Source organism: Lagopus leucura, unplaced genomic scaffold, assembly GCF_019238085.1.
Source record: "Lagopus leucura isolate 7727_CA_CO unplaced genomic scaffold, USGS_WTPT01 Super-Scaffold_100159, whole genome shotgun sequence".
Classification (NCBI taxonomy): Eukaryota; Metazoa; Chordata; class Aves; order Galliformes; family Phasianidae; genus Lagopus; species Lagopus leucura.
Window position 1 is genome coordinate 7,905,570 of NW_024962335.1, and position 26,738 is coordinate 7,932,307.

At 36.7% G+C, this 26,738-nt stretch overlaps 1 protein-coding gene across 2 annotated transcripts in view; it reads right to left on the reverse strand.

Annotated features, from left to right (window-relative positions):
- Positions 1-26,738, reverse strand: part of CDK17 (cyclin dependent kinase 17) — an 89,787-nt gene that overhangs the window by 15,874 nt on the left and 47,175 nt on the right. For both annotated transcript variants that reach the window (XM_042889671.1, XM_042889672.1), the window contains 4 exons: positions 25,804-25,968; positions 19,108-19,241; positions 3,541-3,666; positions 165-221 (listed from right to left, as the gene is read on the reverse strand). In XM_042889671.1, the coding sequence (XP_042745605.1) occupies positions 165-221; positions 3,541-3,666; positions 19,108-19,241; positions 25,804-25,968 (482 nt within the window). The remainder of the gene's footprint in view (positions 1-164; positions 222-3,540; positions 3,667-19,107; positions 19,242-25,803; positions 25,969-26,738) is intronic.

A 26,738-nucleotide genomic window follows, 5' to 3' on the forward strand; every position in this document is an offset into this window, starting at 1 on the left:
AGACACCCAGAGGAGACAGCTTAGGACCACATCCAGATGGGTTTTTGGAGATCTCCGAAGAAGGGGACTCCACAATCTGTCTGGGTACCCTCTGCAAGTGCTCAGCTACCCAATAATGAAATGTAAGCAAAGAAGGAGTCATTTCAAAAGAAATCTATACATACCTCTCCAAGTTTTTCTAACTTGATATAGGTTTCCATTTTTCCAAATCCAATTTCTGACTGCAAAGAAAATAAATGAAGATTGAAAAAAAAAAAAAAAAAATTGACACCTTTATTCATTTAACCATCTGCCATTTACATAATTTAATCAATGAACTGAATTTTCTTTCAGAAAAATATCTGACAGTTTTACAGCAAACTTCAAGAAATCCAGTTATTTTAAAAATGATTCAGCATATTATGATACAAAAGCATCCCAGTATCCAAGCCTAATATTCAGACAGTCAGTCAGCCTACTGCATATCCTGGAAAAACTACCTCCAGTTTACCTACCTGTAAATTGTCCTCACTCTTCTGATCTGATTACTAATGAGCCTATTATACTTAAGGCACAGAAGTCATCCCAATTCCACCTTTTCTCTTGGTTAGTATATCCATGTGCAGCTGCTTCTTTCAAACTGATTTTCATTATTTATTTTCTCTCTTCAAATACATGGAACACACTGAAGATCTCTGCTGCTGGTCTCCTCTTCCATTCTGACCTCTCAAAGCCTTTTCAGTCTAACACTCCACCAGTAAAATCCTTAAACATCATCCCTCCTTAGACGTCAGCTTTTTTCCCAACAATTTACATTTCATGACTCATAATTTCAAGTCTTCAAGTATTTTAATGGGATCTATTCACCTTCTTTATTTTTGGTCAACGACTTACCTTTATAGCACATGTCAAGACAGCTTATCTGTCTATGCCTTTGGAAGACAGCCTCAAAGATCATTATTTTTTTTCCATTTAAACCTATTGCTACTCTCATATTTAATAGTCATCTATTAAAGTTCTTTCTGTTTAAGACCATTCTCAGTTACTACAAACTTTTACATTGCTCTTACAGCATAAGAATGTTGAAATCAGATATAAAACATGACACTTTTTAAACTGGTTTACAAAGCGTGTGTAGCCTGTAGCATGCCAAAATCCCAAACTCACTGGTTTCATGAGGATCTGCCTTACAGACAAACAAACATACTGTAACACAAAAAAAACACAAGTTTTCTAGCATCACTTCCTCCATCCACTTCCACACATAATATTTCTTTCTAAGGAAAGATACTCTGACCCCTGACTGGTTTCAGCAATTATATCCGCAGGTCAGAGAAAGCTGATTTGCTCCTAAAATCCAAAGGATGTTACAATTCTATGTTATATCACTGTGTGCAACATAAATACTGTTGACTGGACTAAGACTTGACAGCAACATACCACAACAGTGTACTAACACAAATACCCCTGTTCATTTTCAGAACACGAAAACACAAAGTAAATTTAAGACCTTGTCTACAAATGCTTTTGACATACCTAAGAGAAAAAATGGGCACGTTTAATTTAGTTAACATGAAAGTACAAAGAGTAATTCTGGTTTCTTATACTAGTGTTAAGATTGAACTGTTTTAGCATCAAGCTTATTTAGAAGCTTGGTGTGAAGCTTTAGAAGCTTGGTGTGAAGCCCGTTTATCTCAAAATACAAGCAAAGTTGATACTGACAATTCTTACTACTCCAGTGAGATTCTAAATGTACCATTTAACGCAGGAATAATGTTAGCAAAGTAAACATTATGTTTCAGAAGTGTATTTTGACCTACAGATATACTGTGAAGTGGTATCTGAATTAAAAGATAGGACTCTGAATAGAAAGGAGGAAATAAATGAGACCTTGAACCCATCAGTCTTATTATTATTAGAAAATTGGAAATACAACTTCAAAGCCTAATTTCTTAGAATCTTTAATGCTAATAATTTCTGGAAAAAAAAATTTCTCATGTAAAAATCATCTATTCATCTTGATCTACCCAGAAACACTGACAGATTCTATTTACGATCTCTTATTTAAAGAGGTTGGTGCATAAGAGAAGCATCTTTACTGCTGTGAATGCAATACTGTACCAGTATACACAAAATAAAATTACCATAAAAGCTCATTTTTCCAAAGACCTAAAGCATAACAAGTTCTCAATAATTTTTACTGTTTTTCTATTTTGATACCTACTAAGCGTTGAAGAGAGCAGTACATTTTAAAGCAGCAAATTATATTTATATATTGTAAATACTGACTTGATAGCAAGCTTTCAGTGACAATCTCAGAATAATGATTCTAGGTTCTCTCATTATTTCAAAATAACAATGCAGAGAATCCAGCATTGCTGGCACATTTAACTTTGACCTTCAAGCCCCAAAAATCATTTTCAAAATTCAAAACAAAACAACCTTGTGACAGGAAGTTGATTCCATACTCACATCACATTCATTAGAGGGCAGTGTTTTTCTTTCATTCTTCTAGAATGGAAAGAGGAGGGGACTCCAATTGCTCAATGTTAAAAGAGCAACAAAAATAAAATACGCAGAGAACTCCCCTAGCCTTCAAATATTACATTCTACCACCAAAAGGACTCTACTGAAAGGTCTTTAATACAGTAACATCTGAGAAGAGAAGATTCTGGAAAATACAGTTCCCTCTTCAATGCTACATCAGTAAGTAAGTAGTTTTAAGCTTGCTACATTACTATTACTTCCAGTGCTTTGATCCAATCAGCCCTTCTTTTAATAATGTTCTTCCAAATGATAACATGCAGATCAGGGCTTTAGTCTAGCACAACAATTATAATCAAATAATGGCTAAAATTTAATGGCCTTTGCAAAAAGAAGAAAAAGCTAGTTTTTGGACTATTTCAGGGTCGTGCATATTTAACACTTAACCAGGATTTCTGGTATTTTTATCAGTATGTAGGAATCCTCCTTCTCTGTTCACAAAGAAAGACTTCTTATTTGAAACAACCCAATAAAAAGAGACACCTGAAAAGGTAAATATGAATTTATTTATTAATATTCTTATGAATTCATATATGCTTCCCAAAAAATATAATCATTTCAACAGCAAATTTGAGAAAGAAAATTTGTTAAAAAATAAATAAAGAAAAGTGAATAGCTGTCTTCACATTATGCTACTTCAGAGCCCTCCTACTCTGTGACAAGACACACAGTGTGGACCTAAGACTAGAGAGGCTCTTGGATCAAATGATCATCACTGTTCAAAACAGTACAAGGATGTACTATGGGAGTAAAATTTAGCCACAGATTTCAACAGCTCAAGACCCTCACTAAGAAATGACAGGGAAAAGTCTGCAGAAGACAGAAGGGGAAGAGAATGAAAGGAAAGTGTGTTGTTTAAATGGATTTTAAAGGTGCTCAGTACACACCAATCTCCTCTGTCCTTCAGGACATACAACTCAAGGTGCAAATGAAGTTGAACCACAGTTCTAGTACAGCGACATCTGCATTAAATGGAATCTTAAGACCCAGGAGGTCAAGAAGATGCATTACACTTACTAGAGATGCTCTACGAGATCGTCTGCTCATGGGCTGATCAAACGGCGGGCTGTTAATCTGTAACTTTTCAAGATAACCATCGGGTATCCTGATATCAGCAGGCAGGGACAAACGCTTGTTCAAATCCTGCAGTAAGTAACATTAAAAAGAGAAGCGTCAAGTATCATTCAGGATTTCCTAAAGCTGGTTGGTGTTATCGTTACTATCCCGTTACCGTTACCGAAATGAAATTGTTTTTTAAAACCACACTCTCTTCTAATAATACTTCAAATTGTTTAATAAAAAATCAAATTTATTTTAACAAGAAGAATGAAATACTAAAATGTAATTAACTGCATTGTGGACACATCCGTTGACTTTATTAGAATACTTATAAATACCTGGAATGCTGGAAAATGAGAATTCAAAGAGTAGTTAACACATTTATTTTGATATTACAATTACAGTAACAAGATACTGCCACAATTCAAACTACATTACTTCCTCTGATTACTGAAGGTTATAAACTTCTAGATTCTAATGACAGTGACAAGCCTGTTCTGTTCCCCTAGGCCTTGGCCATGTGTTTCCACTCGTGTCTTTGCAGCAGCTTTGAACTATTTCAGCATGCTAAATCATTGAGAAACTATCTCACACAAAGTGCATAGCTTCCTGCCAACTTTGTGCTCAAGAAAGGTTCAGTGTAAGGTCAGACAAGCTCACAGCCTGAACACAGGGCAAAGGAGGCAGCAGGGCAATCCCAGGAAGCCAGCAGCTAAATTGGCTTAGGCTGCCAAAGAAGTGGATCATCAGACTTCTGAGGTCTTGAGATCTGAGTAGACAACTTGCTAAGCTTTCAGCGTTGGCTCTCTATGTGATCCACGTCTATGTATGATCTATATGTGTACCTATAACAACAGCTGAGTAAAAAATGTAATTTAAAATATATTAAAGAATAAATTTATTTTTGCATTTAACTGAATTTCAGGCAGGACAGAAGTGCTAACTCACAACCCCTTCAACCTCCAAATTAATTGACCTACACGTGCTATTTCACAACAGCCACCGCATACAGACAAATTTTTGGAGAGCTGTCAAGAAAGGTTTAACTTCTGACATTCGACCCTCTTGTTTTCTTCTCAGCCCTCATACCTGCTTCAGCATGGAGCACAAAGTCTCTGTTAGCTTCTGCTTTGTTGCTCAACAGTAGCCTCTCTGCAAAACTGGAAAATTCAGTGTCTGCATTTCGTACTCTGTACAAAATTTTCAAATTGGAACCACAGTATTCAAACAAAAGGAGTACTGTTCACAGAATGGTAGCTTTGACCAACGTTTTGAAGATCAATTAAAAGAAAACAAAAAGATCCCTCACTTCTGGCAGCTTACCGTTTCTTTACTAATATTCAACTTTGGCATTTCAAAAATGTTAAAACATTGGCAATGTTAAAAGTGCCTATGTGGTTTTGGGAATAGTGGAGGAACTAATTAATTATAATGAGAGCAAGCTGTAATCCTTCAGTAAAACTGTATTTTCCACTAAAGAACTTTCCTTCTTCTCGAATAGCTCTGCTATTTTTTTTGTAACAGGCAACTGAAATTCAGTAGAACTAGAGTCATCTGAAGAGAGAACTGCCCTACTCCCCTATTTCAGAGGGTTTCAGATTATTAAAAAAAAAATTAAAAATTCACAAAAAAGCATTTCACCCTAATATTCATTGTATTCTTCAGAAAATTCAGGTAGCTCATCAAAACACGTGAGCACAAAGGAAAAAACTGGATCATCTCACTGTAGTGGGAACCCTTGCAACTGCTGGAACAGACAGGAATGCCAACAAGAGGACCAGTATCAGCCTCTACTCCACCTTCTTATGATTCCAGATCAAACTGTGGACAATGTCCTAATTTTCTTTTTCCTGTTGCTGAGGGTCATAAACTGAAACAGAAATTCCAAGCCAAGAAAAGGAAAGAACACTGGGTTGTTTTTAATGTAACTTGCTGAACACAGTACCTATCATCATTATCCTATATGCCCCACAGCAAAATAGCTCTCCCCTACTCCTAGCTATTATCACTACAACAATCTGTTGCAGTGTTCTTATTACTGTTCTTGTTGAGCTTATTTGATAATAAGAATTTTAATAGCATCTGTTTGTAGGAGTACTCAAATTATGGGCCACAGAATTCAAATGCCTCATGGAATACCAAACTGACTGTACCCAGAGCTCTCAGTCTGTATCTTCGCCCATAGCGCTCATCTTTGAGGTAACAGAAGTGGTGTTTCACAGCTAGATCCACAGCCCTGAAAAAGCATTTCCAAGCATACAAAGTTGATCAGTGTGTGGGAAGAACAAAGCCAAGGTATCTTTAAGCTCTGACAACAACTTGAAAATACGCCCATACTGTACACAAGGCCTGCTGTCAATAAACACATGTTTATTTTCCAAATGGAGAGAAAGGGAAAGGAAACAAATCTAAGGTTCTTTGTAGCTCTTACAAGTTTGTTAGTTTGGAGTTCAGCCACTATAAAAACTGGAGACAACATTTTAAGTACCAGAAAATATTATAATGGCAGCTAGCACTTAACACATGAGCACTCTCCCTTCATTGTTTGTAAAGCTCCAGCAGTGGCACTCCTGCAATAAGTAATTGCAAAACTCCCCATGACTTACTCCAGAGATGTGACATCCTCAGTTCTCAACTGACCTTAAGCTGCAACCTTGTGCTTTGTGCTCCACAGTGCGTAACACAAATACTGTTTTGAATATAAGGACTCAATGACATAAAGGCCAAAACTTGATCCAGTTACCAAAAAAACCCTCATCAACAACAATCTACTTTAGGCACACAACATCCCCTTGTGAGCTTCTTCAAAAAATATTAACATTAACAGAACCTTATGGAAACAGCAGAGAGAAGATTTCATCAAGAGAAAGGTACCTGCTTTTAAATATAATTTCAGTGCTTCTGATACACAGCTTTAAAACTCCCTTCCCCCCTCAGTCTACTGTTTTTTGCTAGAGGCGTAACATTTTGGCATATCATATATATACACAAAAAAAACCCCAACAACCCTATCTGTTCTCCTTAACTTTGTAGAGCTGAAGAAAGTCTCTTTTCTACATGGAAACATAATGACTTCATGGAAACTACAGGAGGCACTTCACAGCTATCTTCCCTCTAACAATCTGCACTCTACTTCTATTTGTTATACACATATTTGGCTGTGTTGAAACGTCTACTAAGCCACAACGTTTTTTTAAACCTTATATTAAAATCGTTACCTACCACAGTCAGAAGCCTTTTATGGCAGCAATGTTTGAAAGATCATATATATAGTTCGACAGAGAAAGTCTTTTCAGCAATGTAATTATCCTTTACTTAACTACCAAATATAGACAAAATTAAAGAAAGTCACTTAGATTGCAAACCCAAATGGCTGAAAGGAATTAATGCATTTTTTCTGCCTGTGTCACCTTAATCCTTCCCAGCTTTTGTAATAATTGAAGCAATCACCTCATTAGGGAAAAAAAAAAAGCCATCATAATTAAATGCTGCAGTGCAACATAAGTGGGATCCATCAGATGTGCAAATGAGCACGTTTCCTACTGGCTAAGTAGCAAAGCTGAAAACTGAAATTTATCATTTCAGTACAGCTAAAAAACTCACTTAACTTAAGAGATGATAAAAAGAAGTCCAAGAGCAATCCTACCAGTCAAGTGCAAGCCTTTATAGCTCACAGACAGGAATGTGATGTGAAGGCAACTTGCTGTCTGCCAGCAGCCAGACATGCCCACTGCCCTTGGCAGGATGTGTGTCAGCCACACAGTCACCACCCACACCAGCAGGATGGAGAGAAAACAGAAGGAAGGTGAGCAGACTTGTGGATCGCGGGACTGCTGCTTTAATAAGGGAAGCAAAAGCTGTGCGTACAAACAAAATGAAAGAAGTAATTCATTTGCTGCTGTCTACCGGCAGGCAGATGTCCAGCCACTTCCTGGAAAGCTGGGCCTCAGCTTGCCCAGTGGCTGCTGGAGAGCCAAAGACAAACACCGTGACCACAAACATCCCCTTTCCTCCTTCTTTCCCCCACCATTTTTCAGAGAGCACAATGTAAACAGCACAGAAAATCCCCACAGTCAGCTGTCCCACCATGCCCCATCCCAGCTCTCACCTGCCCAGTGCTGCTTTGATGTAAGGGGCAGCGTGGGGAACTGACAAAGTCCTGAGATCGTGCCAGCAGGGCTCAGCACCTGCCCCAAACCCCCCGGGTTATTGCCTCCACGTCAGCCAATGGCAAAGCTACTGTGCAGCTCCACAGACAGGGGCTGCTGTGATGGAAGCGGCCTCCGCTCATCCCGGCCCAGCACACCCACAAGGCAGCATTATGCACCAGGCAGAGAGTGCTGCTGAGGGAAGGCAGCCTGTTCCCCTCTCACGGGGCTGTACGGAACAGGGCAGCCAAAGCTCGAGCCTCAGTGTGTGCAGGCTGTGCATTAGACGCAGTCACCATCTTCACTCCCTCATGCCACTCCTGCAGCTGTGCCCAGACGTGCCCATTAACAGCCCTGTTACTTCAGCTGCAGCCAAACCTGCCCTCTCCAGCTGGGCTGCTTGCTGTCACTTTGGTACGATGCCAGGCTGCACCCGTGGAATGCAAGCAACAGTAGGAAATGGTGATTTTTAGGAATTTCTAATTCTCTTAAACTTCTGCGGAATTCCATGAAGCAATAAAAAAGGACACTTTTCAGAAAGAGGACTTTGTCCAGACTAATTTCAGTGGCCAACTGAACTTAATGACATGTTAACATTTCTCAGAAGAGGAAAAAAAGCCCTAAAACACAAAGACTATAACCAAAAATACCTTTTAGAATGAAAATTATCAGCAGGCTGTTAAATGTGTAGGCTGTTACAGATCCTGTCACAGTGCTGTTTAAAGTATTAATAAGGAAGCGCATAAAATTAATTGCAGGATTATTTTCACAACATTAATTTTTGATACTTCAGACTTCTAAACTTGTCTGTTTAGCACTCTAATACTGGTATCCCCTAAGAATATTTTAAATTTGTTTCATTTTTAAGGTAGGAAACTGGAATGACTCCCTATCTTATGTACATTTATGTACCTCCGCAGCTATGCAGGGGAATCTGCATGCAGTCCTTTGTAACTCCAGCAACTGAAGGACTACCAGAATGCAAAACATTTGCTTTCAGAGACAACAAAGTGCTTCAGGTAAAATAAATAATCTAGAAATAAATAATATAGAAAACTAAAATGATAGCATTTACCAGTATGCATGTTTGATTTATGAAAAAGCTGTTGTCAATCTGTATATTTTCTAGTTTAATTTTTTTTTTAATTGTTATCTTTAAGGCCAACTTGCAACAGTATAAATCAGAACTGAGTAAAAATGCAACTGCTAAATGTTCTAAAGCCTAAAGTAAACTATATGCTACTAGTGAGCTATTTTTTGATCCATCTTCAGAATATATTCCGGAGAACACATTCAAGCATCAGTTGCTTTGCTACGTTAACCAGAATGCCAATGGCGTTTCCCCCTCCCTCTATATTTTAAAAACACATTTTCTATCTTCATGTGCAATGCTTATTTCTCAGTCTTGCTTTATTGCTGGCATACTACTTTTATAATTTGCCTGAAATGTGAAACACATTTGTTCCACTCTGCGTGATGGGAGATAAACATATAAGCACTTGTGACATTAGTATTACTGCGTTGTCTACAGAGATAAACTACCCCAAATTGTGCTTATCTTTACTATTTCCAGCACTAGATACATCAAATGCTCTGAGAAGAGCTACACAGTGTGGAGTCTTTTCTTGTGTCTGGCTAGTACTGCATTATGTCTTATGACTTACACAGCACGTTCAGACATTAAAGGTGAAAATTTAGCACAAAATAGAATACCAACAATCAAACCCATCCAAACAGAAGGTTGGAAGAACATGTTGAGGTATTTGTAAGTTCAATTCTCACTACCCTGCAGTGTAGCGTATCTTAGCTGGAAAACCAGAAAAACAGAGACCTTTACTATTCATGGTTGCGCCAATTTGTAGACTGTTTCTTTCTAGCAACAAGAATTCTTTCCCAAATTTATCAGACTACAAACGCTGCCAATCTTTCAACTTCTGGACAGTTTCCTTCAGGCTGACAGTCTACTCACAAACAGCAGTGAGAGAAAAGAGATTTGGCCTTCTGCCAGTGAAGCAGAAGGAAGTGGGGGAAAAACAAAAAACAGGCAGTCCTATATGATCAAGAAATAGGTCAAAAAAGCCAGAAGCAAAACCTATGATATGTTGTCTGTTCATCCTCAGTTATTTCTTGAATGCTTCATTTAGACAATCTAACAGCCAACTATCTCCAGGACTGCTATTCCACTGCCTGTGGCCACACGTTCCTTGGAGAACAGGCTCAAAGCTAATGACTCAGCAATGTGGTTTTGAGCAACTCAACTGGCAGAAAACTACTACCCCTTTCAAACAACGTGAGTCACTACCTGCTGATTCAGGTTTAGGAGCCAAGACAAGAAGGAAGTTAGCTCTGTCAGGAATAGCTAGTCAGTGGAGTAGCCTAATACTGCCAAGCTGCACTATTATATGAAAATCCTTCTCGGTTTGGTTCTTCAGCTCATTCTTGATAGTTACGTTTCCAGAACACAATTACTATATTCTAACAGCCAACTCTCCCTAAGATTTTAGCTTATCTTTCTGGAGTTGATTTTTCTAAATAACATCACTGAAAAAATATAATTCATCTTCTGAGTCTACAGACATCACTCTGATATCCCAAACAATCTATTACAGATCAAACAAGTACAATTTGCTCTTGTGTAAGCATCAGTTTGAATTAGCCCCCTCAGTGGTTTTAGCAAGCAATAGCAAGACGTGTCAGCTGCAACCACAAGATGTTTACTAATAAGTTACAATGCTTTTTTGCTTTTTTTTTTTTTTTTTTTTTTAATTTTTACAAGGGAATGCTTAATGAAATCTAAAATGCTACATCATATAATCCTCTATGCAACACAGTTCAGCTTCAAGCTCACTATGAAAAAACCTACTTTTACAGTACATTCTCCTTGCAGATTTTAAACGAAAAATGTGCATGGTATATACTACATGTTACACAAAGCAAACATGTTGAAACACATTTGCTTATGCCTATGAGAATGTAAACATGCTACACCACTTCAGTTTTGAATACCATGTAGATTTTTTTCCCCCCCGAATGCTGCTTTATCAAATTTCAGTGCTTTTTTTTTTTTTTCTCCAAATGACAGCACAGTTCAAGCCAACTTTATCCTGTACAGTATTATGACATACTGCAAGACTGCTAGAGGCAAAAGCAAATGGAAAAAAACAGCCTCTAATCACAGAATAAATTTGTACAGATTTTTCTCATTTGGTGACAGCACTGCAGACTTAAGAGACTGGCAAGGTCCTGAAGCAATACACCAGCATACACAGCCACCAAAAAACCTGACATCATTCATAGAGCATGCTATTTTCTCAACTTCATAAATAATTACTCAATTACTATAACCACAGCCACTCTTCTAACAGCTGACATGAGTTCTCCTACTAGCTTTATAAAATCCTGATTACTTATCCTTTTTTTTTTTTTAAAATGATTGTTTTAATATTATGTACTGTGAGCTGACGAACAGCTTACTAGGATTTCTTCTTCCAATTATTCATAACCTCACATAAAAGATGGCTTTGCACATCTTTAGTGCTTAAGAGAATTAAGAGTGCAACTTTCTAAGTATGCCTGTAATACAAACAATTGTCTTAATATACCACCATCTATCAGAGCTGATAGAGACAGCAAACACAAGGACAAAAGATTTAACTAGTCTATACTATCTGAAGTATGCAGAAACAGGCTACTGTTTCTGTTCTACTTCCACAGCACATTGTGAACAAAAATTCTTCTAACAAATTTTAATTTTTTTTTTTTTTTAAAGCACCACTCAAAAATGTACAAGTAGCTGGATGAGTACCTGACCCTCAGTCTCAAAAAATCCTCAGTGCAAAAACATGGACTACATAGCAATGAACAAGTGCAACTGATTCCACTGCAATGCAGAAAGTGTGTCTTTTCTGTCTCCTGCAGCATTTTGCACTTGAACACTATGTGTCTCCTTTACATGTGAATGCTATTATTGATACATATTTTTCCCCTAAAAACATTAAGCAAGGGATCAATTTCTATGCTGTTAAATTTGAGGAAAGGGTCATCAAAGTATCCTTTCTTCTGTTAGAATCAGTAAAAAAAAAATAGAACGTTAAGATCCATTTATGAAGGAACACTGCTATTTCTCATTCCACAAATGTACGCAGTTTTTAGCCAGTCTACTGAAATTCAACACAATTCAAATTCAGCACAATTAATTTATGCCTGGAATGGAACACTTCTCCTACGAGGACAGGCTGAAAGAGCTGGGGTTCTTCAGCCTGGAGAAGAGAAGGCTCTGAGGTGACCTGGCGGTGGCCTTTCAGTATCTAAAGGGGAGCTACAAGAAAGAAGGGACAGGCTCTTAAGCAGGATCTGTGGAGACAGAACAAGGGAAATAGCTCACGCTAAGGGAGGGTAGATTTAGATATAAGGTAAGAATCTTTTATGGTGTGGGTGGTGAGGCACTGGAACAGGCTGTCCAGTTATGTGGTTGATGCCCCATCCCTGGTAGATTCCAAGGTGAGGCTGGATAAGGCCCTGGGCAACCTGATGTAGCTGTGGATTGCAGGGGTGCTGGACTAGATGGCCCTCAGAGATCTCTTCCAACTCTAAGGATTTTATTATTCTAAGAAAGCATTCAGAAATAATGGAAGAAATGGAAGTAATTAGCCAATTAAATAACAAAGATTTTTCTTTATTTTCCTCAGATCAAGTACTCAAAACATTCTCAGGAATATCATCACATCAGGAAGACCACATGCAGCTACATACTCAGAATACCAATGACCACAGACATTTCTTAGTCCCTGCCTCCACTCCCAGCGTAACAAAATTTATCAGTTTTTAAGGTGGGTTGCTAGGCAAAGACGAACATACAATTGTAATTAATGAAATATCAGTATTACTAAAAATGCAAAGATTAGTCTCTATTCTGGGACTGGGAGTCACAGTTTCCCAGCACATCTATTTTCATCAATCAACAGAGCAAGGACTTCACTGCCAGTTCAAGAAAGTTATCACCAACTTCCACAGTAGCTACAGCCACTGAAATAAAAATATGTAATGAATTTTCAAAGACCAGAAACCAGAAGTGCTAGCAGCTAGTTTTGCTTTTATTTCCTTCAGTGCAGTGAAATCGTATACATATTTTACAAGTAATGTTTGTAGTGTTTAGTGTTTTTGAAATAATGGAATTAGCTACCTAGATCAAAAAGCAGATTTTTTTTCCCACACAATCAAAGATATGCATTCTGAACCGTTTCCTCACCAAAATAATTTTAAAAAGAATCTTTATTCCATGGATGCACACTTCAGACTACTGATAAGATGAATAGAAATTGGCTTTAAACAAACAACACAAGGAAGTTTCTGATTTATTTCACACCTCAGATGTCAGTGAAGCAGTTTATGGTGAAAGGTTGAAACTACTTAGCACTAATACAGCATTCAGAAAGTGCATTCCAGGAGCTTGCATTTACAACTAATGAAAATGAGACAGATAAGTGTGATAAAAAATCTGAAGATAAATAAAATACAGATGCGAGATATTACTTCATTTTAGTCAAGTGTATAAATACACAAAAATTCCTCTCTTGTAGGTTTTTGTCACTAATTCAAAGTACTCATGAAAAAGTGAACTTGGAGCATAGGGGAGAATAAAGAATAACAATAAAAAAGCCAATCTTCTGAGTTTGTGTGTCTGCCTTTATCACCTAACAAGATACCACATCAGCCTCTTAACATAAACCCTGCTGATGCCTAGGGTCTAGTGGCTATTTGACTCAGTGGTAGGTGCTGGGAGGTAACAGATGCTAATAAAGCAAGCTCTGCTCCTTTTACTCCTTAATCTTCTTGATTGTTAAGAGTAGTTTTCTGTATGTTTTGATCTATTTCTCTAACAGAGCAGTAGGACAAAGCGCCTCAAAGAAAAAGATAAGCTGATGAGGCTTGCAAAGCAAGGAAACGGCACTGGAAAAAATACAGTGAGAAACAGATCACTATAAAAATCAAGCTTGGAGCCTTGATGGCACAGGTCAAAATTCTGAGAGGTAAGAGCATCTTTTCCTTCAAATGCAACTCTTCCTGCAAAACTCTCATTTCTAAATTGCAAGAGTCTCAAGAAATACCAAAAGAAGAACCAGCGCACCAAAGGAAGTCACAGCAAAAGCAGTAATGTATTTAATGTTAACCTGAGCAGTCTAACAGAGTAACTTTCTATTGTTAACCCCTATCACCAAACATTCATGTCAAGATAAAGCAGCAACTATCAGAGGAAAGTCGCATAGGAAATTCAATTATTCAAAATAAATTGAAATCAGGAACTGAACATTTGACTTTCCTGGACGTAACAGTGAGGCTGGAGTGCAGGGTAGGAAGCTGCATCCAAATTCTAACTTTTCATCTGCCGTGTACCCATAATCCAAGTGAGATCTGATTTGTAGATGGCTAAATACATCTAATACGATACCAAATTACTTGTAAAGAGAACTCAGAAAGGAAGGAACTTAAAAGGTCAGCCAAGTTATTGGTGAGAAAAAGCAAAAAAGCAGATATTCCATCCTTATAAAACAGGTATTGCAAAATGAAGTAACTTTTCTAAGGAAACAGCATTTGTAAGGGGAATGCCAGGACTTCTGGGATTACAGAGACTCCTAACAGAAGGGCAAAAAGATATTTTCTGCTGTTACCCGACAGTAATCCCTATTACTAGAAAAATCTATTAAAAGGAAAGTTCCAGAAGTCCCAGCTGAAATTATTTTTCTTGTAGCAGTGACTGTTTTTGACAGGAGAAGAAATGAAAGTCAGCTAATCAAACAGATCAAAAGGAGCCCCATCACTTTCATCAATGCCATGCAAGTCATTTAGCATGTGGACTTGCATTTTTTGAAGCGGAATTTCCAATGAATCAAGTTTTATGTGAGCCTCAAAGTAGGAGCCTACAAACATAACAGCACATTTTCTTGTGTAATGATGCATAACATCAGACAGTTTCCAAGTGCAACTGAGAACAGATAATACAGTGACCATGTTACAGGAAGTAAACATCTTAATGGTAGTCAGCTTCATGTTATTTTTTTCCTCTACCTACTGGTAGGTGATCACATAGACTCATGGAAGAGTTGAGCAGGAGATCTCTATAATCTCAGAATGCACAGAGAAGGACATTAAACAAAATCCAGTAAATAAGGCAGAAAGGATTATAGAGCTAACAAGAAGTGGGAAGAATCTTTGCTCACTGAAGCCTTACCCAAGAGGCACTGTTGCAGGGATCTACAGCACCCTGCCAAGTAGTAAGAGAAGCTGGGATGAATGCTCATGCTCTGCAATGCTTCCTGCAGTTTTTTTTCCTGCTCCCAAAACTAATGACAGGACAAAATACTGTACAGCCTCTAACTTAAAGCCTGAATCAGTACTGCCATCCAGTCTACTGTTCAAGAATTTAAAATGAATGGAGGCTGATTGTGCCCTATTTACAACACATTGGAATGGGAACCTCTGAACCATGTTCTAACTTGAAGCCTACAAAGAGAAAACTGTAGCACTACATCTGCTTACAGGTCAATTTATTTTGTGGGTTTCTCTCTAAAGCAGGTGCATTTCCCTAACCAGGATCAGGAGCCAACTCAGTTATTCAGGCTGTATCAGTCAAGATTTGTGCAGCAGTCATAACCCTGGTAAAAGTGTAGACTCACCAAAACCTTATTTTTCAACTACGTGCATTCTTTTTTCTGAAAGTAATCAGTATAACTCACACCTAACTATAAGATTGCTTTACGGCCTTTCTGTTCATCTTCTGAGTTAAAAGCATTAAATCTGCAGCTAATCCTCCCAGGGGAAAATTATACCCTGCAGCAATGTGGTAGGAGCAGTCTGATCTGGAACAAACTCCTGCCACTAATGTGACAGTCAGATGGATAAGAACTGTTTCACAGGATAAAGTATCTGGGAAACAGGCTGGTGAACAGTGGGTTATGGCCCTCTGCCAGTTCACATAGGAAGACAGCTTACAGACTTGGGATTTCTGGGAAAGGAAAACAGATGTTTCAATTTGCACAGACTGTATCTCCCTGTTTTTTACCCAGTATTGTACTTAATGAAGAATTCACTATCCAATGCATGGGCACAGGGCCTCCAATGAACACTTGCTGTTGGAAGTCAAATTCCCCACACAATATATGTTTGCAACTACTGTCAGTACGATTACTGAAAGGGGGGAAGCAACTGCGCTATGGATCTCTAGTAGTTTATAGGTTACCTGCAAAATACTTTTTATCTAGACAACAAAATGAGATTCTGGCATGTTCTCTTCCAAATACCCTCGACAAGGGAATCCCGCAATGGTTTGGTTTTGCTCTGGCTCAGAATTATTTAACAATTACAGAGAAAACAGTAACATGGTGGACACTAAAGATCAGAATGTATATTCTGCCATGCAAAAAACATCCCAAGAACGCCAGGACACAGACTTGGTAATCAGCACCAATTACAGAATGTTTTTAGCAAACATTTATTATTATTATTTTTTTTAATGGGCCACTGCTTTGCAGAATTGTAAGGAAGTTGTGCATTAAATCTTGCTTGTATAAAGTTCTTAAATATAAAAAAAGATTTTCTCCAGAGTTTCAGTTTTACCTGATTAGTTTCCTTAAAAACAAAACAAAAAACAAAAAACCCAGGACTTCTGCCAAGTCAGTAGGAACAAAGATATACAAGAAATTATATTAAAAAATATTACTAATACAGTAAATATTAGCCAAAATAAGCACAAGGATATAATGATATTGAGACTGGCACATTCATTCTAACACAGAAAAATAAAGAATATTAGTTTGTTGAGTTTAGCCAACTCTGTATATTTCAAATATATTTTGCAATGGAGTTAATATATGATTAATGACTTCAGCAGACTACAGCAAATAAAAAACTATCACACATACTAATTAACTTGTGTATGCAGCATAGTGTGTATGTATATATATGAATACACATATACAGAATATAAAGGGAATACAGCCTCAAGCTTCCTAATCGTGTTCTAAAAATGACAGATTTCCACACACTAACAAAACAAAATTGAAATAACAGACACTTCTGAGCAAAGATCATTTCTTTATATAATGACATTACTAGTAGTGAACTAGGCAGCTCCATGATGCAAACCACTCCAGGCAGGGCAGGCAATATTTGGACTAAGAAGGAAACCCATTATTTGGCTCCCTTGAAGACCAAGGAAGCAACTGTTGCTATTTGATGGGCAGCAAAACCAGGAAAAAACTGTGGATTCTGCAGTATTTAAAAGAGGCTGCATCTTTCCCAGGAGTGCATAGATTAGTAGTCTATCCTAATTCAGAAGGCTTTTTTTTCCCTCAGAAACGAGCAGAAAATTATCATCTGAGATTCTCATCCGTCAAAACTGACTGAAAAAAGCCCACGGGAAAAACTGGATGAGGGAATGACAGGCAGACGATATCATCACTTAAGGCTTTTTTGCTTAAGAAACCAGATAAATTGCACTGAAATGATTACAATTAGAAAGGCTTTTTAATCAAGGATATAAAGATGGTTACAGCTCCTTTTCTGTGGCATGTACAAACAGGTTTAAAACTGCACCTACCACGCTACAGACCACTTCAAAAGTATAAACTTACGTCAGCTAAAAATATCCACCAGTGACAGCATTCCTAAAATTCAGATGTGCATTTTAGTGAGGAAGTGAATTCATTATCTTGAAACCTTGTTTTAAAAGCTGCTAAATTAACACTAAAGTAATTTGGGGGAAACATTAAAATCCTCATAGAACATACAGGAATAGCTGCCAGAAACTGAATGCTCTCATTGACTGGGTGAATCAACTGAAAAAAAAATAATGTCCAGGAACTACAAACAAGCACTTGGACTGTGGAGAAAAATGAGAATAACAGCACCGAATAAACCAAACTGAAATAAAAACTTCTGAAAGCCACTGGAAGCGTAATATTAGAACTTCTTCACAATGTTGGGAGTCCACTAAAAGGCTGCTTTTATTTGATATCTCTTGAAAAAATTACACACGGATTTCCTAAATTTCTATGACTTTTCCTGAGTTCTTTTATAGTTTCTTTTAGAAATACATTAATCCTAATTTAAGTGAGAACCCTTTGGCGGCTCTTTCTCTGTAAGTCTCAGCATCTTTCCATTTCAGTTCATTAATTTCATGATCTGCCATTAACTTTCTTATTTCTTTCCTGATCTAGATGTGTATTTCAGATGAAATGCAGAGGAAATAGATATTAAGCAAAAAAAAGTAAATAAACTTGTCTGAAAATTTCTTCAGTTTTGACTTTATCCAGAATACATTCTGATATTCAAGCTTTAAAGATATTTTTAAAGCCTCCTGCATAGATCAACATACCTAAATTAGTTCTCCCATGTAAAAGGTGCAGCTTTAACAGTATTTACATTAAACCTGAGATTAATATAAAAAAAAAAAAAAAATCAGGAATTTCTAGAGAAAAAAAAAAAAAAAGCAGCAGAAGATATAAATAATACAAATAATTTGTAAGTTCTTGGAATCAGACCAGCATTACATGCTTGGAGTCCTGGAATTCCAAGCATAGCAGAATGCCTCACCAATCAAAATTTTTTGGCATTTTCTCCCTACTGCAAGTTACACAGATCTGCTTCCCTAGTCCTGTACATCGTATCATGCTTTGAAAGAAGATCTAAAATCTTACAAACTATTCATATCAGTATACACACTGCTATGGAGAAACTGCAAAATTTTGCATGCTTCTGTAACAAAGGGACCATTATCACTTTTACACACTCGAGAAACAGGGAAGCATTTTGTTTTTCTTTGCCAAGGGAAATGACAAAGCAAGCACAAGGGTGGCTAGTGTTCATAATGAGACTCATAAATAAAGGAAATTATGTGCACAGTTATTCGTAAGGTACTTTTTCCTCCTTTTGTTTACCATCATGTAAAGTTCCGTTCATTAAAAAACAGGAAGAGAGAGAAAGGCTCAAGCAGTCTGGACCACTGCTTCTGCAAGATTTGTTTTAGAAAGGTTACACAACAGTTTTAAGAAAAAAAATATCTGAACACCACTCCTTCAACATACTTAATGAATGTACAGAATGTGCAGATATTCTAAAAACTACACACAATAAATTCTACCTGGATTCAAGTTTCAAAACATATTTAGCTTGCAAAATAAGCAGCTCATAAAAATGCAAGCAAGACAACTGTCTTATTTGTGTGTGACAAATGGACATTTAAGCACTATTATATTAACTCTCCACACTAAGTATGTCAAAATGCTTAAAGATGTTTGAGAAGACAACCAGTTACAAAGAACGAAAACAACTCCATTCTCTCTTGTCAATTTAAACAATCCTTATATGAAAAGTAAATTACCTCCATTGAGATTCGTCTATGTATTCGGTTTCTGAGACAAACACCCGTGGGAGACTGAACTTCATCAGATGATGTTCCAGAAGCTTGGTCACTTTCACCATCTGACCCCATTTTCAGATTTTCATGAACAATGTCTTAAAGATAGTTAAAAAACAAACAAACAAAAAAACAGTCAGTCAGTTTTCCACTGAATGATCTCTCTTGTGCAGGCAGAAAACAACTGTGCAATGATTTTTATTTCAAAGGCTCACCACAGTAATAATAGTCTCAATACACTTTTCATGGCTCAGGGATCCCAAAATGAAAAAGGAATACTTCATAAAATTCACACACAAACTTTAACATTACTTTTCTTAGTTTTCAGCAGAACAGAATTTTCCAAAACAAAAGACTGTCAAATTCCTATTTTAATTCCTACAAGCCACCTTCCCATCAGGATTTCAGCTCCTGACTTTCCTCATTATCTCTTCCCTCTACTATTGGATTAGAAAAACTTGTGTTTGCAATAAGAAGCTGAGATTCACTAGAAAATATATAAAATATGAAAATACTTAAGATTTTCAGACTACTTGCCTGGCAAGTGCCTTTAAATAGAAAACTTTAAATAAATCAACACACAAAACAACTGAAAAGTATAGGTATCATTTTCAGAAGTGCCAAATGTGGAAACTCTAGCTGTAGAAAACACACTCATGTGGAGGAATAAGATGTATTCTGATTGCCTGAACAAAGGTCTGCAATGTGTAACTAGATTCAGAAAAGGACTTGAGATTCAGAAGCTTTTCTGTGAAATTTATGTTTTTATGGGAGAAGATTAGGTAATAGTCCTGTTGGGTTACATGCTGTTGTAGGATCGTTATGAAAACTGTAATTAGTACTTTTAATATAATCCTGTAGATTCATCCACATAAAACAGTTCACATGTCATGTATGTACCAAACACATCACTTTTCTTTACTGCCACAGAATCTGCCAGACTTTGAAAGACTATTACTGTAAAAAATGAGGAGAAGAACTGAAGTGGCATCATTAATAGCATGAAGAGACAAATGACATGCAAAAATACACGCAGCGTGAAATTGGTCATACAAGCAAGTTACTCTGAGTAATGTTCCATTCTCACCTCCAAAATATTTGAGCTCCAAATTGCTACATAGTCTCTGGTTGAAAGGGATCTCAAAGATCATCTAGTTCCAACTCCCTATTGCGGGCAAGGTTGCAGAATAAATACATACACATATCTAAGAGGTGACAAAAGACATCAATTTCCTCGTGTAGGGAACCTGCTTTGGCAGGGAGGTTGGACTCAATGATCTCTGGAGGTCCCTTCCAACCCCTATGATTCTGTGATTCCCTGACCTCTTCTGTTCCTATTACTACGCATTATCTTGGACAGTGTAAAAGAGAACCTGACAAACAAACCCAACCCTGAAAAAAAAACTTACATAAACAAAGCATGCAAAGTTCAATATAACTCAAAATATTTAGCATTTGCTCAGAACAACAGCAATTAAAACAAAAACAAACAAACACCACACAGCACACAGAGAGAGAGGGGGGAGGGGGGGAGAGAGAGATAGAATGTGCATGTTTTATCACTACCAACAAGAAAGAAAACTGGCTTTTCAAGAATAAAAAACCCTTCAAGCAAAAGTTTGGATATCAACACATCTTCTAAAACATTTGTCCTGTTTAGCTCATGCAGGATCACATAAACTTCAAAGGACTAAATTCTTTCTTAGTACTATGAATTTCTTTTTACAGAAAGCATAAAGGATATAAAAAGAGTAACTCTACTCATAAGGTACTTCCACTTATTTTAACTTAAAGCATTGTAATTAAACACAAATTAAGTACAAATCCCATATACAAAGCACAGTTTTCAGCAGTAGCATGGGTCTAAACTGGATTTTGATTAAAGTCCACAGTGTATCAGAATTTCCTCAGGAAGACATGCTCAGATTTGAACAAGAGAGAAAAAAAGTAAACTGCATTCCTTGCAGCTTGGTTTCAAACCAAAGGTTCATCAGTACTTCTAGAGACATGTTAGTTTGAACATGAGGGAAAGATTTAGAAATTAACTCCCAAATATCAACTTTAACCTTAGGCTAAAATGATAAAACATTACTCCTTTTTGTCAAATCTTTGTAAACTTTATCTCCTTTTATGACAGGCTGACCAACATACTTGACCAAGCTGATGAGATCTTTTGGATTTCAGCAAAGCTTTTGCTACTGCTTCTGACGGTATCCTTCTGCACACAATGTCTAGCATACAGCTAGGCAAAAACACAAAGCAATGAGTGAGCAACTGGCCGATGAGCTATGCTCAAAGGGTTCTAGTTAAAGGAAAGTTGGCAGACAATACTAAACTGTGAGGAGTTGCTGACTCCCCTAAGAAGAGATAAGGCTAAGCAATCACCAATGGCATGAAGTTTTAACAGCAAGTGCCAGACTACATCTGGGATGAAACACTGATGCACAGCCGGAGAATGAGAAGCTGAAGAGCAGCCTCACAATACAAGAAGGACATAGAACTATCAGAAAGTGTTCAAAGGAGGATTACAAAGATGGTTGGAGGGCCCAGAAAGCAAGAGACTTAAAGAGAGGCTGAGGTCCCCTGGTTTGCTCCCATGAGGGAAGGCCTCATGGCGGCCGCAGCTCCTCACAGGGAGCGGAGGGGCAGCGCTGAGCTCTGCATTGTGGGGACAGCAACAGATGCTAGACAAGAGACAGTTCTTTGGACAGCTTCCATGAAACTAAAGAACTACTGGATTTCATGCTGTGAAGCAATTACATCATTAAAAAGAAAGGAAAAAAACCTAAACCTGTTACATGAAAGTAATCATATGATTGATACTGTCATACATTTAAAACACACAACGTTCCACTTGCGAAAGAGAATGTATTATGAAATTGTTTCAAAAAACTTTACATTTCAAAAAGCAACATTCACAATTATGAAGAGTACTCTAATTGACAAAGATAAAACTTCTACTTAAAAGAATGCCTACCAAAAAGAATGCAGTAATACACAGCTAAGGAATATTTCAAGAACATGTAGTAGAGAACCATGCATTTGGGACCAATAATAGAGATGCAAGAAGACTGTGCTTTTTACAAATCAGTAATGAGAAGACAAAGTGAGTCTGTCTCATTTAAGCCTAAAATGGAGCATTTCAGACTTACATAAGGTAATGATGACCAATCCGTGTTCAAAATTACTGTGACGTGACTAATTCTGGTACGTCTGGAGAAACTACGTACCCATGATGGACCAAAATGTTCTAAGTAGACTATTTACTGATGTTACAGAAAGTATCCTATCATGAAACATGTGACTGAATTTCTGATATGCTGACTATCCAACTGCTCCTATTCAGAAAGGTCTGCATATGTTTTAATTGTATTCTAAAGAGGGATACTTCAAGGTTGTTTTTAATATTTATATTCTTTATACTAGTATATTCTATATACTTTACATTCATATTTTAATAGCATAAGAATCAGAATGAAGCATTCTGATATTTTTATACAGGTGTGCATGATATTTGATTAGCAAAGCTGAAAATCATGCAAATACTTATTTAATTACACTTAGCTTTTCTAAGACAAGTTCATCTGCATCAAAACCAACCTGCATGGTCTTCAGAGGTTTTAATAATGTTTAATAATAATGTTTAATAATGTATTCAACTGCCATCATTTAACAACACAGCTGTTCTCCTACAAAGATGTTTTAGTGTACTCTACGTACCTAAGTGAATACCCAGCATGGCTGTGCTATGAAAAGGTGTAGATCACTACAGTGTAACAAGAAAACCATGGAAGCATATTTAAAAAAAAAAAGGCTATCCTCATTTCAGTTGAGGACCACCAAAAGAAACTGCATGTGGGGGAACCTTTAGTGCAGCAAATGAAAATTCGTCTGTGTGAACTAAAGCAATATCCACAAATTAGTCTGTAGTCAGATTCCACGATCTTTTTAACTGTTAAAAAAATTTGTGCACTTCCAAGATGCACTTTTCTAAAGCCTGCTTTGCTAATTTTTTAAATTAAATTTTAAAATGGCTAAATTTTATTACTAATTTCCCTAGTAATTCAAAGTGAGGAAGGCAATATTGAGAAATTACTTCTGCTGTTGACAATAACAAACTATGGAAACACTATGAAAACATAATTCCTTCCAATTCAGATATTTATGACAAAGAAACAGATCCTCATTACTGTATTGTGACAACTGGCTAAAGCATGGGAGAGTTGCTGCTCCTGTTGAAGATGACCAGCTTGAGGCTCATGCTGGTCAGAATTGGTTTTGGGTATCCCAGGCACCTCTTCAGTATTCCCAGTAATATAAATATGGATCAAGGACACCTGAAGTTGGCCCTGTATTAAGCCAAACAAGGTATGCAAACTGTTTATTAATTCTGGCTCTTTAAGGGTCTACACGAATTAAATATTTCTGGAGGTGCAGGACTGCAGGAGCTCTATAGTTATGAGTTATTTGCAAGTAAGAAAAACTCATCTGGACCTGCATCAGTGGCACTGATAAGTCACAGCTTGCCATGAGGGTCATCTCTACTATTGAAAAAACCATAAAAATAACTGAATGCAAAACATTAAACAAAGACACAATTCTGTCTTTACAATTCCTCAAATTACCAAAATATTTTCATGTACAAAGGTCTTAAAAAAAATGTTTTGGGACTTTACATGTTACCACAACAGCAGGAACTCCGCAGCATGTTCAGTGCTCAGAAAACAAACAAGAAATCCCCCCCAAGTCTCTCAGTGAATTCTCATAGCGATAATCTCATTCAAAAGCAAGCTGTTTGAAGCTGTACTTGTGGCAGATCTAGTTTTATTCTGTGATTATTTTTTTTAACCAACTCATCCTTTTACTACTACCACTTTGTGCTATTTCAAGAATCTAATAGCATGTTCCCACACCAGAATAGAAAAAAAAAAAGAAAGAAAACAGAAGGAATAAAAACACGCACACAAAAGCCTCAGGTAGCATGGGATATTTGACCATTTCGTTTCTGATCTCATCCCAATGGAGAATACTTCAGCATCCTGCTGAGTAATAACCATTCCCATATGCCAGGAACAAAGGGAGAAAAGATGCAAAGAAGCAGCAGAGAGGACATTAGTAATTTTGCTTGCACAAATGGAAAAATGCTACTAAATAAGAGGTAGGTTAAATTTTCATTAAATGAGATGATAAATAAGTGAAATATCAAGCTTTGAGTGACTAATCATTCTAGAGAGAAAGAGGGAAAACGTGATGAATAAGTAGCACACTCACTAAATCTATTCTGTACACCTTTAATGAAATGACAATTCTGCAGAAATCTGTAGTTATTTAACATGTGGCATTACAACATTTTCTACAAATTGTGAGTATTAAACATGCAAAACTTGATCACCTTAAGAAGAAAATAGATGCTATTCTTTGTATTACTCATGTACGGTATTTTTTTATATATGTGAAAAATTGAGAAAACTGGAAGATCATTAAAAAAAACACAACATGTTCAGCATTTTTTTTTTCCCCCCTCAAAGTTGAATTTTGCACTGAAATCTGACAAGGAAAATCTGACAAGGAACAACTTATCAAAAAATCTGACCTTAAAAAAGGCTACCGCATCATTTAAAGGCAACACACAATAGAAAACTATACTCTGCTGCTCTTTCTGTACACGTTTCACATACACCTGATTTAACAAATCGCCCATAAAAGACGAAATACTCCTAATCAGAGATCTTTACACACAGACGCTTTGCTTAACAAAACAAATCAAACAAACAAACAAACCCAACAACTTTGTCTTCCTATTACATAAATGTCAGGAGAAGAAAGAAAAAAAAAAAAAAAAGAGAAAAAGTACCATGAAGTAGCTGAGTGAAATCAGGAATTAATACTGCAGTCAAAATTTGCATGAGTGATAACAAGGAAGGGAGGATGTAAGATGTAAGTGGTTTGATGAGTATCTTGAAAACTCATAGCTTAATCTTGAACATGATCAGTTTAAGTGTCACACACTTTGAAACAAATTCATAAAATTCTAATTAAACTGACTTGTTCTCATTCAATTAATTACACAGAATTTAAAACAACATAAAAGCAGGGTAAAACATTAACGATGACTGAAGGCAGCAACATGACAAATTAATTGAAAGAGAACAAAACGTATTTGTAACTCATCTGCCCCACAAATATAGCACAAGACACCAACAAAAGACAGTTATTGTTGATTAGCCTTATTTTATCATTGAAAAACATTTTTTTTCTTGTATTACTGAAAGGTCTAAGTAATGCATCACATTTTTCAATTCCAGATACAGGGATTATCTTCCATTTTTATATATTCAGTTATAGTTCTCATCAATGCTTTTAACTGAGCTGGACACAAGTTTCCTTGTAAAGTATTAAGAGTACTTTGCAGCTTTTGTAACTTTGTAACTTGTCAAAAATTCATGGGTTCTTTTAATTGCTCTTTCTAAAATTCTTTGAGATATTCAGTACCTTAAAAGAAAGTTTTCCCAGCAACCCCAGACAAAAAAAAAAAGCATTCCCTGAGATTTACTAAAGCATTAGAATAACTGTGTCCCTTGCTAAGAATCAATACAGACATTATTTTTCCACAGAAAAAAAAAAAAAACAAGAATGTAAGCAAACGATGTAGTAAATTACCTAGTCTGCTCCCATTTCTGGGCATTGCCATGAAAGAGCCGAGGCTGCCCCCTATGACGCTATGTGGTCTTCGTAAAGGGGGCTTCTTGAAAGATCCTGTGTATTGGTGGAGAAATGAGTGCATACTGTGAGACGTTGGAGGCCTGCCATTCTTCACAATAGGCTCTAGAATTCACAAGGATCAAAATATTCATTCCCACAAGCAAGTAGGAGTGTCAGGAACGTGCCAGAAGGAAAAACAGAAAAAAAAAAAAAAAACAAAAAAAGAAAAAAAACAGTTACTAGACAGGAAATCATCATTCTCGTAAGACTGTTGTTCATACTAACAGTAGACCACAACACTATTGCCATTTCTCTATTAACAGATTAATACTAAACATGGCATTAAATGTTTCCCAAATTTCATCTATTAAATTCTGTCATTCTATACAGGATCAGTAAACAATCTGAACATAAAAGTCTGAACATGTAAATAAAAGCAGAAAGTAGCCTTTAATATTTGTTTTTTTTTTTTTCCTTCTGAATTAATTGTTTGATTGCACAATGTCTCATCTTCACTACAATATAAATAAACCAGCTGTTAGATCAACTCTCATGATAAGCAAATTCAACAGCAAGCCTTTAGAAATACTCACGCTCTCAATACTCTTGAGAGTCACTCGTAGTGAGGTTTTTTGTTACTGGAAGTCCTTAGAAAGAAAAATACCTGTCCATACACACACCACAGGGGGTTATGCCATAATTAAGGTTATTTGTTATTCTGACATCATTTAAGTATTAAAACAGTTATTTTGGCTTTCTTGGATTATGTCTTTAACAGCCCACTGCACTCAGACTCAAAACCAGGATTATAAGATATGTTTTTTTATTATAATTACTGATAATTACACTTTCTAGAAGAGAGGTAACAGGAGAAATTTTAAAATTTGATACAC